At 38.3% G+C, this 18,785-nt stretch overlaps 1 protein-coding gene across 1 annotated transcript in view; it reads left to right on the top strand.

Annotated features, from left to right (window-relative positions):
- The window catches only part of LOC145680230 (transcription factor SOX-10-like), a 256,148-nt gene that overhangs the window by 197,985 nt on the left and 39,378 nt on the right, over window positions 1-18,785 (top strand). The window contains exon 4 of the mRNA XM_081750546.1: window positions 4,199-4,311. Within this exon, the coding sequence (XP_081606672.1) occupies window positions 4,199-4,311 (113 nt within the window). The remainder of the gene's footprint in view (window positions 1-4,198; window positions 4,312-18,785) is intronic.

The raw sequence follows: 18,785 nt of genomic DNA, 5'->3' as shown, positions 1-18,785 counted from the left end.
ACTTAGCAACTTATCGTTTTACTCATTCTAATTTTCGTATTTATAATTCTTTTCTTATGAAATTTACCATAAATATGCATTTTCCGATTATACACGTAGTAACACTATTAAAAGTACCCTGCAAAATCATTATCAAATTATATTCCCACAACAAGACAGTTATACATAGTAGATATGCGACAATCATTTTGGACATTATTGTACAAAGAGGGGAAATTATGGATTTTCGGAGGAAACAAGGGGGCATTACAATGGCAGTAGAAAATAAGAATGGGAAGGTAGTCAGCGAGACAAGTGAAATCTTAGGAAGATCTTCTGTTAGGAAAGAGATCTTAGGAAGAAATCTTAAAAAAGAACATGTTGAGGATTTATATGAGAGTAGAGATAGACTGTGTAGCCTAGATGTCGTAGTAGCTAATGAAGTGCGCGAGGATGATAAACAATTTAGTACTCTTCAGAATAAGTTTGAAAAAGTTTTAATCCGAAATTAGGAATGGAAAGGCTTCCGAGATAGATACATACCAAATGAATGTATTAAGAATATGGAAGACAAGGGCAAAAAAGAACTGTTCCCACTGTGCAATGAAATATATGAAACAGAAGAGTGGCCAAAAGACTTCCTGACAACGATCATGATACCGATGGCTAGAAAATCGAACCCAAAGCAATGTGAGGATTATAGAATTATTAGTCTCATATCTCACGCAGCAAAAATTTTACTTCGAATTCTCAACAGAAGATTGAATAGAAGAACAAATGAAAAAGCTGAGGAGGAACAGTTCTGGTTCAGGAGAGGTAAGGGCACAAGAGATGCAATTGGATTATTAAGGGTGATCAATGAAAGGTTTATAGGAAAAGGGGAAAGAGGTATCTGTTGCATTTATTCATCTAGAAAAGACTTTTGACGGCGTACATTGGGAATTATTGTTGGAAATTCTAAAGAAGGTTGGGTTGGAATGGAAAGATCGAAGACTCATAAGAAACATATATGAACCAACAAGTAAGTGTTAGAATAGTGGTGGAAATGACAGAAGAGAGTGCAATTGGAAGAGGAATTAGACAGGGATGCTGTCTCTCGTCAACATTATTTATTATCTATCTAAAAGAGATAGTGAAAAAGAAACTAAAATGAAGACAGCATTTCAGTAGAAGCTAGAATGTTTAGGTGTATACGGTTTGCAGATGATATGGTGCTTGTTGCGGAATCTGGAGAGGAAATCAATAAGATGTTAGAAGACTTGAGGAAGGGCTGTCAAGAACATGAGATGAAATAAATGTTAGAAAGACAAAAGTCATGGTGATAGAAACGAAGCGGTTGGTGTCAAATATAGAAGTAGGAGGGGAGAAAATGGAACAGGTGACTAGTTTTCGATACCTGGGTAGTATTATTAGTGATAATATGAAGTGTGAAGGAGAAATACAAACAAGGACCGGAATGGTGAAAGAAGTCTTTAAGAAGAAGAAAAGTATATTTTGTGAGACCTTGAATAAAGAGATGGGAAAAAGACTTATAAAATGCCTCGTGTGGAGTATTGTACTGTATGGGTAAGAAACATGGACATTATCAAAAATGATGCAAAGCGACTGGAAGCTTTTAAAATGTGTTTGTGGAGAAGAATGGAAAGGATTAGCTGGGTCGGGCGGAAAACGAAGGAGAGGGTGTTAGAAATAGTGCGAGAGAAAAGAACAATTTTAGATATTATTAAGAAGAAGAAGAGTAACTAGTTGGGGCATTGGCTAAGAAGGAACTGTATCATGAGGGATGTGCTAGAGGGTATGGTGGCAGAAAAGAAAGGGAGGAGGCGAAGCAGACTGCATGTAATGAACGATATCAAAACAGAAACATCTTACGTGAAGACGAAGAGGTTAGCAGAAGACCGTGGAGCATGGTAGCTTCTCAGCTGCAGCAAGTGACTTGCAATAATGGCAGAATACTTATGATGATGATGATGATATATGAAGTAAACGTTCCACAAACTGACAAAGGTCTGCAGGGTTCATATATCGCATTGTCTTTTCACCTATTTATGCCACACACGTTGGACTCATCGCCCCGGCATTTTAATGTATGTAACAAGTGTCTGTTAGAGTTTAGGTCAGGGCTTTAAGTGTGTGAATCCAAATTGCGAACACTGTTGTCCACATACTGATACCTAATAGCTACTGCAACATTACCTTTACTGGCATTATCTCCTTGACAGTAAGGCGGTTTCAGACAATAAACTTCTAAAGCTATCGAGACTATTTCATCACGAAGAATATTACAGAAAGCCTCTGCTATGAACAATTGTTACCAACGCCGTACCAGTAGAAGTAATCCTGCATCATATTTTCTTGACATTTTTGTGGTTCCTTGAACAGCAGTCGTTATTCTGAGGGACAACATATACTCATTACATATAAAGTGTTGATTCATTATTTTGTATCCAGGTCCACGACACTACTGATGTTGCTTTCTGTTGCTCTTGGTAATATGGAGTTTATACAGGATGGCTCCTCGAACTATGTGAGCTTGGTGGGGCTCAGTGTGCTGTATTTTAATGCACATGGATGCCTATAATGCTGCCTGAATATCGTGGCGAAATGTGATCGCGACTTTTCGCATACTATATTGTAGAATTCTCTGTGGTCTCTAGAACAAGTTTCCTCCAATCACTCAGCACTTGGAACATTTAGACAATGCTGTTTCACCTTCCACTTCCACAACATAAACACTATAGAGGTATCAGTCGGTTAGGCCCAGTTGAACTTCCCAGCTACTCGTACTGAACAAGTCACAGAGGTTAAATCTAATGACAAGTACCTCTCAACCAGAAGTCCGTCAGTCTGTAGTCTTGCACTGAATGCAAGATGTACCTTGAACTGTGTATCTACGTCAGCTGAATCGGTGTTGAAACGTACAACTTAATTGTCTCACTGAGACGGGTCTGTTTCTCTTGAAATCTTATTGCGTCTTCGAAATATCCAATTACATAATCAATACATATTCAATCTTACATGTAGAGGGACGCGATGGCTCAGTGGTAGAGCGTTCACCTCTGGTGCATGGGATCCTTGGTTCGATCTCAGCTCGTGCAAAGTGAACTTTGTGGTGGACGAACACCGTGCGCGTGGGTAATCTCTGGATTATCCCGTTTCCTCCCACTTCCTTCATTCCATCATTACATTCATTTCTCATCATCACCGTCCCCTTTAGCCTATCCGGCATATGCGTGGGACGTAAAACTCAAAGATTTCATTTCATTTTTTCAATCTTATATGTACTTGAATGGATGTAACCGAAATCATCTATCTCTATACAATTAATTATTCATTAAATTTAGGATGAATATCAATACATTCCGACCAGCTAATAAGATAGAAGCCAAATGTTCACTAAGAAAATACTTATTACTCCCAGTGTAAGCGTACAGGAGTTTATACGTAGTTTCACTCCAGTTATATATGTGTGACTCTGTGGAACTTTATTCCTCAGTAACAATTAGCCGCATCTCAATCAAATTTTGTGGGCAAGTATCCCATTGTCTAATGAATAAAGCTTGCTGTATTTGATGTCCGAGCTCAGACAGGGATAAACTCGGCTCGGCTACTATGTGGTACTTTATTTCTCGCTAAATTCTGGCCGAATATCAATGAAATTTGGGGAGCCATGAACCTGTTGTCTACTAAATAAAGCTTGCTGTATTTGACGTCCGAGCTCAGGCAGGGATAACCTCGGCTCGGCTACTATGTAGGACTTTATTTATCGGTAAGTTCTGTCCTAATCTGGTTGAAATTTGGTGAGGAAGTATCAGTCCATTGTCTAATGAATAAAGCTTGCTGTATTTGATGTCCGAGCTCAGGCAGGGATAACCTCGGCTCGGCTACTATGTGGTACTTTATTTCTCGGTAAGTTCTGTCCAAATCTGACTGAATTTTGGTGAGAAAGTAGTCAGTCCATTGTCTAAGGAATAAAGGTTGCTGCATTTGATGTCCGAGCTCAGGCAGGGATAAACTCGGCTCGGCTACTATGTGTTTCTCGGTAAATTTTGGCCGGATCTGAATGAAATTTGATGGGCAAGATCGCAATATTTCGTGTCCGATCTCGGCCGGAGACAGTAGGGATCGTGTTTCACAGCTTTGTATGCCGGAAACTACTAAGTTCAGTTCACCTAGACTTGGTTAAATATAATATTTTTTTATCTTTCTTTCATTGCAGTACCAGCCCCGCCGACGAAAACCTCCGAAGTCTGTAGCAACCCTAGTGTCTGATGGAGAAATGCCTGGAACTTCCGGAGTTTCCTCGTCATTTTTAGACGCAAGATGTCACCGGTAATTACAAATTAAATTTCGTTTTTTCTATTTTTGAATTTAGGTATTTTAATTTAACTGTTTTAAACACAAAATTAATATTTACTTATTTTAGTTTAGAAATTAACATTTTGGTTGAATATCTTTATGACTTCTGGGAGAGCGCTAAAATTTAACGAAGTAGCCATTCAGTTTTACAAAGTTTTCTGTGACAAAGCTCTTTTCTCTTTTAATATTATATTAAGGAGTTCAATGTACCTAACCTTATCTGTAAATCTATCCGACCGACAGATCGGAAGTTAAAAAATTCCAAGAACTACATGAACAATTACCAAAATTGAAAACAAAATAGTCAAAAGTTACGAACCGGAAGTGGAGAAATTAACAATTTCCAGTTTTAATGTTCATCATTATAGAGTAGAAACGGTAAAGAGATAGATGTGGTATCCTGCAATAGGTTAATCGTCCCAAGAATACATTACACCTCCATCCTTAAGTCTCTACTACAACCAGAAGTGGTACAAATACACTACGACTTCCGGTTTTAGTATTGATCTACGTAGAATAAAAACGTTAAGAAATGGTGAGAAGAAATTTAATGTTCGTAGTTATGGAGTAATAACGGTAATAGATAAGGTAATTTATTTTTAGTAATCGATTAAGCGTCTCGGAAATAAATCCTATCTCCACTCTAATTTATCTATTGAAACCGGAAGTGGCAAAAAAAATCAACTACTTCCGCTTTTAACGTTGATCACTAGAGTAGAAACGGAAAGAGAGAGAGAGAAGCCGTTTCCAGCTATTGATTAAGCATCTCAACAATACATTTCATTTTTATCCTTAAGTTTCTACTAAAACCGGAAATGACATCAATTCACCACTTCCGGTTTCAATACTAACCTACATAAAGCCAAAACGCCAAGAGATAACAAGAATCAGTTTGATGGGATCGATTTAATGTTCTAAGAAAAGTTGCCATCATATCTCTTAAACCCCTATTCAAACCGGAAGTGGTAGAAATCAACCACTTCCGGTTTAATGTTGATTGTTGTAAAATGAAAACTAACAACTAGCGAGAAGTATTTTTTCCGTAATCAATTAAGTGTTTCAAATATATATTCTGTCTCTAGTCTAATCTCTCTACTGAAACCGGAAATGGCGGGAATAACTACTTCCGGTTTTAACGTTGATCACTATAGAGTAAAAACAATAATATATGGAAAGAAGCTGATTCCTGTAATCGATTAAACGTCTCCACAATGCATTTCATTTTCGCCCTTCAGTCTCTATTAAATACGGAAATGGTTGAAATCTACTAAACTTCCGGTTTTAATATTGATCTAGACTACATAGTTAAAGCAAAAATGCTAAGGGATAGTGTGAACCGGTTTGATGGAATTAATTTAGCATTCTAAGAATAGGTACTATCTACTCTCTTAATCTCCAATCAAACCGGAAGTGGTAGAAACCTACGACTTCAGATTTTAACGTTTGTTGTTATAGTGAAAACAGTAACAGGTATACGAGAAGCGATTTTGTACAATAAATTAAACGTTAAAACACATGTTCCATTTTTACTCTAATCTCTCTATTTAAACCGGAAGTGTTGCCTATCATCCACTTCCGGTATAAATTTGATTGATATAGAGTAGCAACGTTAATAGCGAGAAGTGGTTTCCTGGGATAAGTTAAGCGTCCCAAGAATATATTCAATCTAAACCCTAATTATATACCTCTATAATCGGAAACACACTTAATTGTTTGCATACTTCCACAAAACATACAAACACCAAATTTTGCATACTTGTTCGTCATGGGATGTGGGTAATGGGAAAATTCCGATATCACGAAAAAGGCGACATTTTCCATGTAAATGAAGTGTCGAAATTTTTCGTCGTTTCGAAATGCTGGTTTTTAGAGTAGTTCCGCACACCATAGAAACGTCATATTTTGTGAGGCAGTGAAGCTGGGAACATAGTTTATGATCGAAAAAAGAGCATTAAAATTCGTTTTCGTTTCGCGGCGCAAATCGAGAAAATGTGAAATTTGTAATGGCTGTATGTAGGACGTTGAAATTTCGAGGTGATGTTTATTCTGATGCGTAGTTTGCGAATCCGCCCTTAAACTTAAAAAAAATAGTCATGTTCGGTGTAAGAAAGTGCTAGGTATGTTATAAGGGTGCGTCTAATTCTACACAACTTGTAGTAATGGTGGAATCACGAAATTGCGTTCAAGTGTGTAGATTACAGCCCATGTGAGGGGAAAAATCCGACATGTTGGAAAAGTCGTCATCTTCGATTCAAAATGGCGGCTCAAAAATTTGTAACCATGAAAATTGTAAGTTGTGCTCTTGGTAGGTAAGCCAGGTTTCGCTATGTTATTAAGGACGTAGTTCAGTTTAAGTGAAGAAACAAATCATTGGAGAAGTCGCCATCTTGAATGCAAAATTGCCATATTTTTGAATTGCCTTCATTTGGACTCTTATGTGGTATATTGAGGAGAATAAAACAAATAGAATTCAACGTAGTAAGTTAGCTCCGCGGTAAAGTGTCTGTTTTCTGAGTAGCAGGTCTGGGTTCGATTCCCCGCCGAACCTTGTTTTATCTTACGTTTTTTTTCTTATCACGTTGCTTCGTTTTATCAAAATAGTTTCTGTTGGCATTGCGTGAACAAAATATTTTCGTCATTACAGACATAGACGAAAAGAATATATTTATACGCTAACTGTTGAGATGGTCTCGAAACTAGGCAGTATGTTCATGTAAAGTTTCGAGACGATACTGAAGTATTTAAAATCAAACATATGTAGCTTTGGAAATGGAGCATCACCAGTGTCTCTATCGGAAGCAATGTTCGGGGGGGGGAGTATTACCCCGGGGGCACTGCTGATAACATTCTATTTGTTATTGTACTATAAACGTATTATTTTGATCTCGCCAGGGGCGCTCTGAGGAGGCAGTGTCCCCCAAAAAGAGTCTGAAAGAAACATTGGGCATCATTTTCACGATATAGTGTCCATACAAGACAACAATACATTTTGTCTCGCGACAACAGTGTCTGCTTCAAACCGGAAACGATTGCAAAATATCTCTCTCCCCTTTTATGTTCCTCGTTAAAATACATGCGTATACCAAATTTGAAGTGAATAGCACAAATGGAAAGTATAAAATATTAATTTTAAGGAAATACACACACACACACACAGGGACGTACGCAGGGGGTGGGTCCTGGGGGTCCGGACCACCACCGAAATTCCAACTTTTGAGTAAATTTAGCTTAATTTTTGGGACAAGTTTAGGAATTTCAATATAAAATACACTGATATTGAGTTTGGCCCTTCCCGAAATTAATTCCTGCGTACGGAACTGCGCACACACGCTCATACACGCACACACACACACACAAATGGGCACCTTTGAAAATTGTCTCGTCGGCAGCGTACATACTTTTAATATATAAGATACGTGGAAAAGTGCCCCTTTCGATTTAATAGTTTTAGTTGCGGGTCCGGTTGGAATGAAATGCCGTATATAATAAAGTCAAGCTTATTTTCAATCACCTATGCTATAAAAATAAAGAAAGAAAAAGTGAGAGAAAAACTTGCTGGGGATCGAACCCAGGTATTTTGCACAGTAGTCTCACGTCGTTCCCCTACACTACTCAATTCCTTAGATTTTGGATTTCCTACTTACTGCTCACATAGTACTGGTAGGTAGCGGGCCCGCGTCCGTGGAATTATTATATACCTCTATAATCGGAAACACACTTAATTGTTTGCATACTTCCACAAAACATACAAACACCAAATTTTGCATACTTGTTCGTCATGGGATGTGAGTAATGGGAAAATTCCGATATCACGAAAAAGGCGACATTTTCCATGTAAATGAAGTGTCGAAATTTTTCGTCGTTTCGAAATGCTGTTTTTTAGAGTAGTTCCGCACACCATAGAAACGTCATATTTTGAGAGGCAGTGAAGCTGGGAACATAGTTTATGATCGAAAAAAGAGCATTAAAATTCGTTTTCGTTTCGCGGCGCAAATCGAGAAAATGTGAAATTTGTAATGGCTGTATGTAGGACGTTGAAATTTCGAGGTGATGTTTATTCTGATGCGTAGTTTGCGAATCCGCCCTTAAACTTGAAAAAAATAGTCATGTTCGGTGTAAGAAAGTGCTAGGTATGTTATAAGGGTGCGTCTAATTCTACACAACTTGTAGTAATGGTGGAATCACGAAATTGCGTTCAAGTGTGTAGATTACAGCCCATGTGAGGGGAAAAATCCGACATGTTGGAAAAGTCGTCATCTTCGATTCAAAATGGCGGCTCAAAAATTTGTAACCATGAAAATTGTAAGTTGTGCTCTTGGTAGGTAAGCCAATTTTCGCTATGTTATTAAGGACGTAGTTCAGTTTAAGTGAAGAAACAAATCATTGGAGAAGTCGCCGTCTTGAATGCAAAATTGCCATATTTTTGAATTGCCTTCATTTGGACTCTTATGTGCTATTAAGGAGAATAAAACAAAGAGAATTCAACGTAGTAAGTTAGCTCCGCGGTAAAGTGTCTGCTTTGTGAGTAGCAGGTCTGGGTTCGATTCCCTGCCGAACCTTGTTTTATCTTACGTTTTTTTTTCTTATCACGTTGCTTCGTTTTATCAAAATAGTTTCTGTTGGCATTGCGTGAACAAAATATTTTCGTCATTACAGACATAGACGAAAAGAATATATTTATACGCTAACTGTTGAGATGGTCTCGAAACTAGGCAGTATGTTCGTGTAAAGTTTCGAGACGATACTGAAGTATTTAAAATCAAACATATGTAGCTTTGGAAATGGAGCATCACCAGTGTCTCTATCGGAAGCAATGTTCGGGGGGGGGGAGTATTACCCCGGGGGCACTGCTGATAACATTCTATTTGTTATTGTATTATAAACGTATTATTTTGATCTCGCCAGGGGCGCTCTGAGGAGGCAGTGTCCCCCAAAAAGAGTCTGAAAGAAACATTGGGCATCATTTTCACGATATAGTGTCCATACAAGACAACAATACATTTTGTCTCGCGACAACAGTGTCTGCTTCAAACCGGAAACGATTGCAAAATATCTCTCTCCCCTTTTATGTTCCTCGTTAAAATACATGCGTATACCAAATTTGAAGTGAATAGCACAAATGGAAAGTATAAAATATTAATTTTAAGGAAATACACACACACACACACAGGGACGTACGCAGGGGGTGGGTCCTGGGGGTCCGGACCACCACCGAAATTCCAACTTTTGAGTAAATTTAGCCTAATTTTTGGGACAAGTTTAGGAATTTCAATATAAAATACACTGATATTGAGTTTGGCCCTTCCCGAAATTAATTCCTGCGTACGCAACTGCGCACACACGCTCATACACGCACACACACACACACACAAATGGGCACCTTTGAAAATTGTCTCGTCGGCAGCGTACATAATTTTAATATATAAGATACGTGGAAAAGTGCCCCTTTCGATTTAATAGTTTTAGTTGCGGGTCCGGTTGGAATGAAATGCCGTATATAATAAAGTCAAGCTTATTTTCAATCACCTATGCTATAAAAATAAAGAAAGAAAAAGTGAGAGAAAAACTTGCTGGGGATCGAACCCAGGTATTTTGCACAGTAGTCTCACATCGTTCCCCTACACTACTCAATTCCTTAGATTTTGGATTTCCTACTTACTGCTCACATAGTACTGGTAGGTAGCGGGCCCGCGTCCGTGGAATTATATACCTCTATAATCGGAAACACACTTAATTGTTTGCATACTTCCACAAAACATACAAACACCAAATTTTGCATACTTGTTCGTCATGGGATGTGAGTAATGGGAAAATTCCGATATCACGAAAAAGGCGACATTTTCCATGTAAATGAAGTGTCGAAATTTTTCGTCGTTTCGAAATGCTGGTTTTTAGAGTAGTTCCGCACACCATAGAAACGTCATATTTTGTGAGGCAGTGAAGCTGGGAACATAGTTTATGATCGAAAAAAGAGCATTAAAATTCGTTTTCGTTTCGCGGCGCAAATCGAGAAAATGTGAAATTTGTAATGGCTGTATGTAGGACGTTGAAATTTCGAGGTGATGTTTATTCTGATCCGTAGTTTGCGAATCCGCCCTTAAACTTGAAAAAAATAGTCATGTTCGGTGTAAGAAAGTGCTAGGTATGTTGTAAGGGTGCGTCTAATTCTACACAACTTGTAGTAATGGTGGAATCACGAAATTGCGTTCAAGTGTGTAGATTACAGCCCATGTGAGGGGAAAAATCCGACATGTTGGAAAAGTCGTCATCTTCGATTCAAAATGGCGGCTCAAAAATTTGTAACCATGAAAATTGTAAGTTGTGCTCTTGGTAGGTAAGCCAGGTTTCGCTATGTTATTAAGGACGTAGTTCAATTTAAGTGAAGAAACAAATCATTGGAGAAGTCGCCGTCTTGAATGCAAAATTGCCATATTTTTGAATTGCCTTCATTTGGACTCTTATGTGGTATATTAAGGAGAATAAAACAAATAGAATTCAACGTAGTAAGTTAGCTCCGCGGTAAAGTGTCTGCTTTGTGAGTAGCAGGTCTGGGTTCGATTCCCCGCCGAACCTTGTTTTATCTTACGTTTTTTTCTTATCACGTTGCTTCGTTTTATCAAAATAGTTTCTGTTGGCATTGCGTGAACAAAATATTTTCGTCATTACAGACATAGACGAAAAGAATATATTTATACGCTAACTGTTGAGATGGTCTCGAAACTAGGCAGTATGTTCGTGTAAAGTTTCGAGACGATACTGAAGTATTTAAAATCAAACATATGTAGCTTTGGAAATGGAGCATCACCAGTGTCTCTATCGGAAGCAATGTTCGGGGGGGGAGTATTACCCCGGGGGCACTGCTGATAACATTCTATTTGTTATTGTATTATAAACGTATTATTTTGATCTCGCCAGGGGCGCTCTGAGGAGGCAGTGTCCCCCAAAAAGAGTCTGAAAGAAACATTGGGCATCATTTTCACGATATAGTGTCCATACAAGACAACAATACATTTTGTCTCGCGACAACAGTGTCTGCTTCAAACCGGAAACGATTGCAAAATATCTCTCTCCCCTTTTATGTTCCTCGTTAAAATACATGCGTATACCAAATTTGAAGTGAATAGCACAAATGGAAAGTATAAAATATTAATTTTAAGGAAATACACACACACACACACAGGGACGTACGCAGGGGGTGGGTCCTGGGGGTCCGGACCACCACCGAAATTCCAACTTTTGAGTAAATTTAGCCTAATTTTTGGGACAAGTTTAGGAATTTCAATATAAAATACACTGATATTGAGTTTGGCCCTTCCCGAAATTAATTCCTGCGTACGGAAACTGCGCACACACGCTCATACACGCACACACACACACACACAAATGGGCACCTTTGAAAATTGTCTCGTCGGCAGCGTACATAATTTTAATATATAAGATACGTGGAAAAGTGCCCCTTTCGATTTAATAGTTTTAGTTGCGGGTCCGGTTGGAATGAAATGCCGTATATAATAAAGACAAGCTTATTTTCAATCACCTATGCTATAAAAATAAAGAAAGAAAAAGTGAGAGAAAAACTTGCTGGGGATCGAACCCAGGTCTTTTGCACAGTAGTCTCACGTCGTTCCCCTACACTACTCAATTCCTTAGATTTTGGATTTCCTACTTACTGCTCACATAGTACTGGTAGGTAGCGGGCCTGCGTCCGTGGAATTATATACCTCTATAATCGGAAACACACTTAATTGTTTGCATACTTCCACAAAACATACAAACACCAAATTTTGCATACTTGTTCGTCATGGGATGTGAGTAATGGGAAAATTCCGATATCACGAAAAATGCGACATTTTCCATGTAAATGAAGTGTCGAAATTTTTCGTCGTTTCGAAATGCTGGTTTTTAGAGTAGTTCCGCACACCATAGAAACGTCATATTTTGTGAGGCAGTGAAGCTGGGAACATAGTTTATGATCGAAAAAAGAGCATTAAAATTCGTTTTCGTTTCGCGGCGCAAATCGAGAAAATGTGAAATTTGTAATGGCTGTATGTAGGACGTTGAAATTTCGAGGTGATGTTTATTCTGATGCGTAGTTTGCGAATCCGCCCTTAAACTTAAAAAAATAGTCATGTTCGGTGTAAGAAAGTGCTAGGTATGTTATAAGGGTGCGTCTAATTCTACACAACTTGTAGTAATGGTGGAATCACGAAATTGCGTTCAAGTGTGTAGATTACAGCCCATGTGAGGGGAAAAATCCGACATGTTGGAAAAGTCGTCATCTTCGATTCAAAATGGCGGCTCAAAAATTTGTAACCATGAAAATTGTAAGTTGTGCTCTTGGTAGGTAAGCCAGGTTTCGCTATGTTATTAAGGACGTAGTTCAGTTTAAGTGAAGAAACAAATCATTGGAGAAGTCGCCATCTTGAATGCAAAATTGCCATATTTTTGAATTGCCTTCATTTGGACTCTTATGTGGTATATTGAGGAGAATAAAACAAATAGAATTCAACGTAGTAAGTTAGCTCCGCGGTAAAGTGTCTGTTTTCTGAGTAGCAGGTCTGGGTTCGTTTCCCCGCCGAACCTTGTTTTATCTTACGTTTTTTTTTTCTTATCACGTTGCTTCGTTTTATCAAAATAGTTTCTGTTGGCATTGCGTGAACAAAATATTTTCGTCATTACGGACATAGACGAAAAGAATATATTTATACGCTAACTGTTGAGATGGTCTCGAAACTAGGCAGTATGTTCGTGTAAAGTTTCGAGACGATACTGAAGTATTTAAAATCAAACATATGTAGCTTTGGAAATGGAGCATCACCAGTGTCTCTATCGGAAGCAATGTTCGGGGGGGGGAGTATTACCCCGGGGGCACTGCTGATAACATTCTATTTGTTATTGTATTATAAACGTATTATTTTGATCTCGCCAGGGGCGCTCTGAGGAGGCAGTGTCCCCCAAAAAGAGTCTGAAAGAAACATTGGGCATCATTTTCACGATATAGTGTCCATACAAGACAACAATACATTTTGTCTCGCGACAACAGTGCCTGCTTCAAACCGGAAACGATTGCAAAATATCTCTCTCCCCTTTTATGTTCCTCGTTAAAATACATGCGTATACCAAATTTGAAGTGAATAGCACAAATGGAAAGTATAAAATATTAATTTTAAGGAAATACACACACACACACACAGGGACGTACGCAGGGGGTGGGTCCTGGGGGTCCGGACCACCACCGAAATTCCAACTTTTGAGTAAATTTAGCCTAATTTTTGGGACAAGTTTAGGAATTTCAATATAAAATACACTGATATTGAGTTTGGCCCTTCCCGAAATTAATTCCTGCGTACGGAACTGCGCACACACGCTCATACACGCACACACACACACACACAAATGGGCACCTTTGAAAATTGTCTCGTCGGCAGCGTACATAATTTTAATATATAAGATACGTGGAAAAGTGCCCCTTTCGATTTAATAGTTTTAGTTGCGGGTCCGGTTGGAATGAAATGCCGTATATAATAAAGTCAAGCTTATTTTCAATCACCTATGCTATAAAAATAAAGAAAGAAAAAGTGAGAGAAAAACTTGCTGGGGATCGAACCCAGGTCTTTTGCACAGTAGTCTCACGTCGTTCCCCTACACTACTCAATTCCTTAGATTTTGGATTTCCTACTTACTGCTCACATAGTACTCTTAGGTAGCGGGCCCGCGTCCGTGGAATTATATACCTCTATAATCGGAAACACACTTAATTGTTTGCATACTTCCACAAAACATACAAACAACAAATTTTGCATACTTGTTCGTCATGGGATGTGAGTAATGGGAAAATTCCGATATCACGAAAAAGGCGACATTTTCCATGTAAATGAAGTGTCGAAATTTTTCGTCGTTTCGAAATGCTGGTTTTAGAGTAGTTCCGCACACCATAGAAACGTCATATTTTGTGAGGCAGTGAAGCTGGGAACATAGTTTATGATCGAAAAAAGAGCATTAAAATTCGTTTTCGTTTCGCGGCGCAAATCGAGAAAATGTGAAATTTGTAATGGCTGTATGTAGGACGTTGAAATTTCGAGGTGATGTTTATTCTGATGCGTAGTTTGCGAATCCGCCCTTAAACTTGAAAAAAATAGTCATGTTCGGTGTAAGAAAGTGCTAGGTATGTTATAAGGGTGCGTCTAATTCTACACAACTTGTAGTAATGGTGGAATCACGAAATTGCGTTCAAGTGTGTAGATTACAGCCCATGTGAGGGGAAAAATCCGACATGTTGGAAAAGTCGTCATCTTCGATTCAAAATGGCGGCTCAAAAATTTGTAACCATGAAAATTGTAAGTTGTGCTCTTGGTAGGTAAGCCAGGTTTCGCTATGTTATTAAGGACGTAGTTCAATTTAAGTGAAGAAACAAATCATTGGAGAAGTCGCCGTCTTGAATGCAAAATTGCCATATTTTTGAATTGCCTTCATTTGGACTCTTATGTGGTATATTAAGGAGAATAAAACAAATAGAATTCAACGTAGTAAGTTAGCTCCGCGGTAAAGTGTCTGCTTTGTGAGTAGCAGGTCTGGGTTCGATTCCCCGCCGAACTTTGTTTTATCTTACGTTTTTTTTCTTATCACGTTGCTTCGTTTTATCAAAATAGTTTCTGTTGGCATTGCGTGAACAAAATATTTTCGTCATTACAGACATAGACGAAAAGAATATATTTATACGCTAACTGTTGAGATGGTCTCGAAACTAGGCAGTATGTTCGTGTAAAGTTTCGAGACGATACTGAAGTATTTAAAATCAAACATATGTAGCTTTGGAAATGGAGCATCACCAGTGTCTCTATCGGAAGCAATGTTCGGGGGGGGGAGTATTACCCCGGGGGCACTGCTGATAACATTCTATTTGTTATTGTATTATAAACGTATTATTTTGATCTCGCCAGGGGCGCTCTGAGGAGGCAGTGTCCCCCAAAAAGAGTCTGAAAGAAACATTGGGCATCATTTTCACGATATAGTGTCCATACAAGACAACAATACATTTTGTCTCGCGACAACAGTGTCTGCTTCAAACCGGAAACGATTGCAAAATATCTCTCTCCCCTTTTATGTTCCTCGTTAAAATACATGCGTATACCAAATTTGAAGTGAATAGCACAAATGGAAAGTATAAAATATTAATTTTAAGGAAATACACACACACACACACACAGGGACGTACGCAGGGGGTGGGTCCTGGGGGTCCGGACCACCACCGAAATTCCAACTTTTGAGTAAATTTAGCCTAATTTTTGGGACAAGTTTAGGAATTTCAATATAAAATACACTGATATTGAGTTTGGCCCTTCCCGAAATTAATTCCTGCGTACGGAAACTGCGCACACACGCTCATACACGCACACACACACACACACACAAATGGGCACCTTTGAAAATTGTCTCGTCGGCAGCGTACATAATTTTAATATATAAGATACGTGGAAAAGTGCCCCTTTCGATTTAATAGTTTTAGTTGCGGGTCCGGTTGGAATGAAATGCCGTATATAATAAAGACAAGCTTATTTTCAATCACCTATGCTATAAAAATAAAGAAAGAAAAAGTGAGAGAAAAACTTGCTGGGGATCGAACCCAGGTCTTTTGCACAGTAGTCTCACGTCGTTCCCCTACACTACTCAATTCCTTAGATTTTGGATTTCCTACTTACTGCTCACATAGTACTCTTAGGTAGCGGGCCCGCGTCCGTGGAATTATATACCTCTATAATCGGAAACACACTTAATTGTTTGCATACTTCCACAAAACATACAAACAACAAATTTTGCATACTTGTTCGTCATGGGATGTGAGTAATGGGAAAATTCCGATATCACGAAAAAGGCGACATTTTCCATGTAAATGAAGTGTCGAAATTTTTCGTCGTTTCGAAATGCTGGTTTTAGAGTAGTTCCGCACACCATAGAAACGTCATATTTTGTGAGGCAGTGAAGCTGGGAACATAGTTTATGATCGAAAAAAGAGCATTAAAATTCGTTTTCGTTTCGCGGCGCAAATCGAGAAAATGTGAAATTTGTAATGGCTGTATTTAGGACGTTGAAATTTCGAGGTGATGTTTATTCTGATCCGTAGTTTGCGAATCCGCCCTTAAACTTGAAAAAAATAGTCATGTTCGGTGTAAGAAAGTGCTAGGTATGTTATAAGGGTGCGTCTAATTCTACACAACTTGTAGTAATGGTGGAATCACGAAATTGCGTTCAAGTGTGTAGATTACAGCCCATGTGAGGGGAAAAATCCGACATGTTGGAAAAGTCGTCATCTTCGATTCAAAATGGCGGCTCAAAAATTTGTAACCATGAAAATTGTAAGTTGTGCTCTTGGTAGGTAAGCCAGGTTTCGCTATGTTATTAAGGACGTAGTTCAATTTAAGTGAAGAAACAAATCATTGGAGAAGTCGCCGTCTTGAATGCAAAATTGCCATATTTTTGAATTGCCTTCATTTGGACTCTTATGTGGTATATTAAGGAGAATAAAACAAATAGAATTCAACGTAGTAAGTTAGCTCCGCGGTAAAGTGTCTGCTTTGTGAGTAGCAGGTCTGGGTTCGATTCCCCGCCGAACCTTGTTTTATCTTACGTTTTTTTTCTTATCACGTTGCTTCGTTTTATCAAAATAGTTTCTGTTGGCATTGCGTGAACAAAATATTTTCGTCATTACAGACATAGACGAAAAGAATATATTTATACGCTAACTGTTGAGATGGTCTCGAAACTAGGCAGTATGTTCGTGTAAAGATTCGAGACGATACTGAAGTATTTAAAATCAAACATATGTAGCTTTGGAAATGGAGCATCACCAGTGTCTCTATCGGAAGCAATGTTCGGGGGGGGAGTATTACCCCGGGGGCACTGCTGATAACATTCTATTTGTTATTGTATTATAAACGTATTATTTTGATCTCGCCAGGGGCGCTCTGAGGAGGCAGTGTCCCCCAAAAAGAGTCTGAAAGAAACATTGGGCATCATTTTCACGATATTGTGTCCATACAAGACAACAATACATTTTGTCTCGCGACAACAGTGTCTGCTTCAAACCGGAAACGATTGCAAAATATCTCTCTCCCCTTTTATGTTCCTCGTTAAAATACATGCGTATACCAAATTTGAAGTGAATAGCACAAATGGAAAGTATAAAATATTAATTTTAAGGAAATACACACACACACACACACAGGGACGTACGCAGGGGGTGGGTCCTGGGGGTCCGGACCACCACCGAAATTCCAACTTTTGAGTAAATTTAGCCTAATTTTTGGGACAAGTTTAGGAATTTCAATATAAAATACACTGATATTGAGTTTGGCCCTTCCCGAAATTAATTCCTGCGTACGGAAACTGCGCACACACGCTCATACACGCACACACACACACACACAAATGGGCACCTTTGAAAATTGTCTCGTCGGCAGCGTACATAATTTTAATATATAAGATACGTGGAAAAGTGCCCCTTTCGATTTAATAGTTTTAGTTGCGGGTCCGGTTGGAATGAAATGCCGTATATAATAAAGACAAGCTTATTTTCAATCACCTATGCTATAAAAATAAAGAAAGAAAAAGTGAGAGAAAAACTTGCTGGGGATCGAACCCAGGTCTTTTGCACAGTAGTCTCACGTCGTTCCCCTACACTACTCAATTCCTTAGATTTTGGATTTCCTACTTACTGCTCACATAGTACTGGTAGGTAGCGGGCCCGCGTCCGTGGAATTACACCTCTAAAATCGGAATAGTAATCGTGTTATATATGTGTTTTTCTAGGATGATTAAGGAAATGATCTCTTGTTATTTGATTGTAATAAGAAATTTGAAAGACACGTTTCTAGTACAATGTTTTACTATGGTGTAGAAAGTGGTTTTGTTTAAGTTGCTGTAATATTTTTTTTAAAAAGCCTCCAATAATATTCATATTTTAAATTACCTAGTAAATAAACGTCTTCATTGAAAATATAAGAGTAAAGATACAGGAAGACTGTATGTAATTGTCCAGTATAAATAATCATTTCAACAAGTCCTGCTGCCCAATAATTACTTTTGTACCAAACGACAGCATTGTAATACAGTGTACTACGTTACTGTGCAAAAACTGGTGTTCAATCAAATGTTATGAACTAATGTTTAAAAAGCCTTAACAAAATTCAAATTTGTAAATTACGAACAAATTTGGTCTTCATAAAAATACAAGACGAGAGATACAGGTAGACTGCAAGAAATTGTCCAGTAAATATGAAATATTTCAAAAAGTCTTGCTGCAGGTAATATGTACTACTATGCAGAAGGGTTCTTTTATAAGGGACTTTTCTATATTACAGTGCAAAATAGTGTTTTCTCAAATGATACCAACAAATGTTTAAAAAGCCTCCGACAATAATCATATTTGTAAATCACCTACAAATTGTAGT

The sequence above is a fragment of the Thermobia domestica genome, chromosome 3 (genome assembly GCF_964235325.1).
Source record: "Thermobia domestica chromosome 3, izTheDome1.hap1.1, whole genome shotgun sequence".
Classification (NCBI taxonomy): Eukaryota; Metazoa; Arthropoda; class Insecta; order Zygentoma; family Lepismatidae; genus Thermobia; species Thermobia domestica.
The sequence above is the reverse complement of the archived record's forward strand: the minus strand, read 5'-3'. Positions and strand labels throughout refer to the sequence as shown.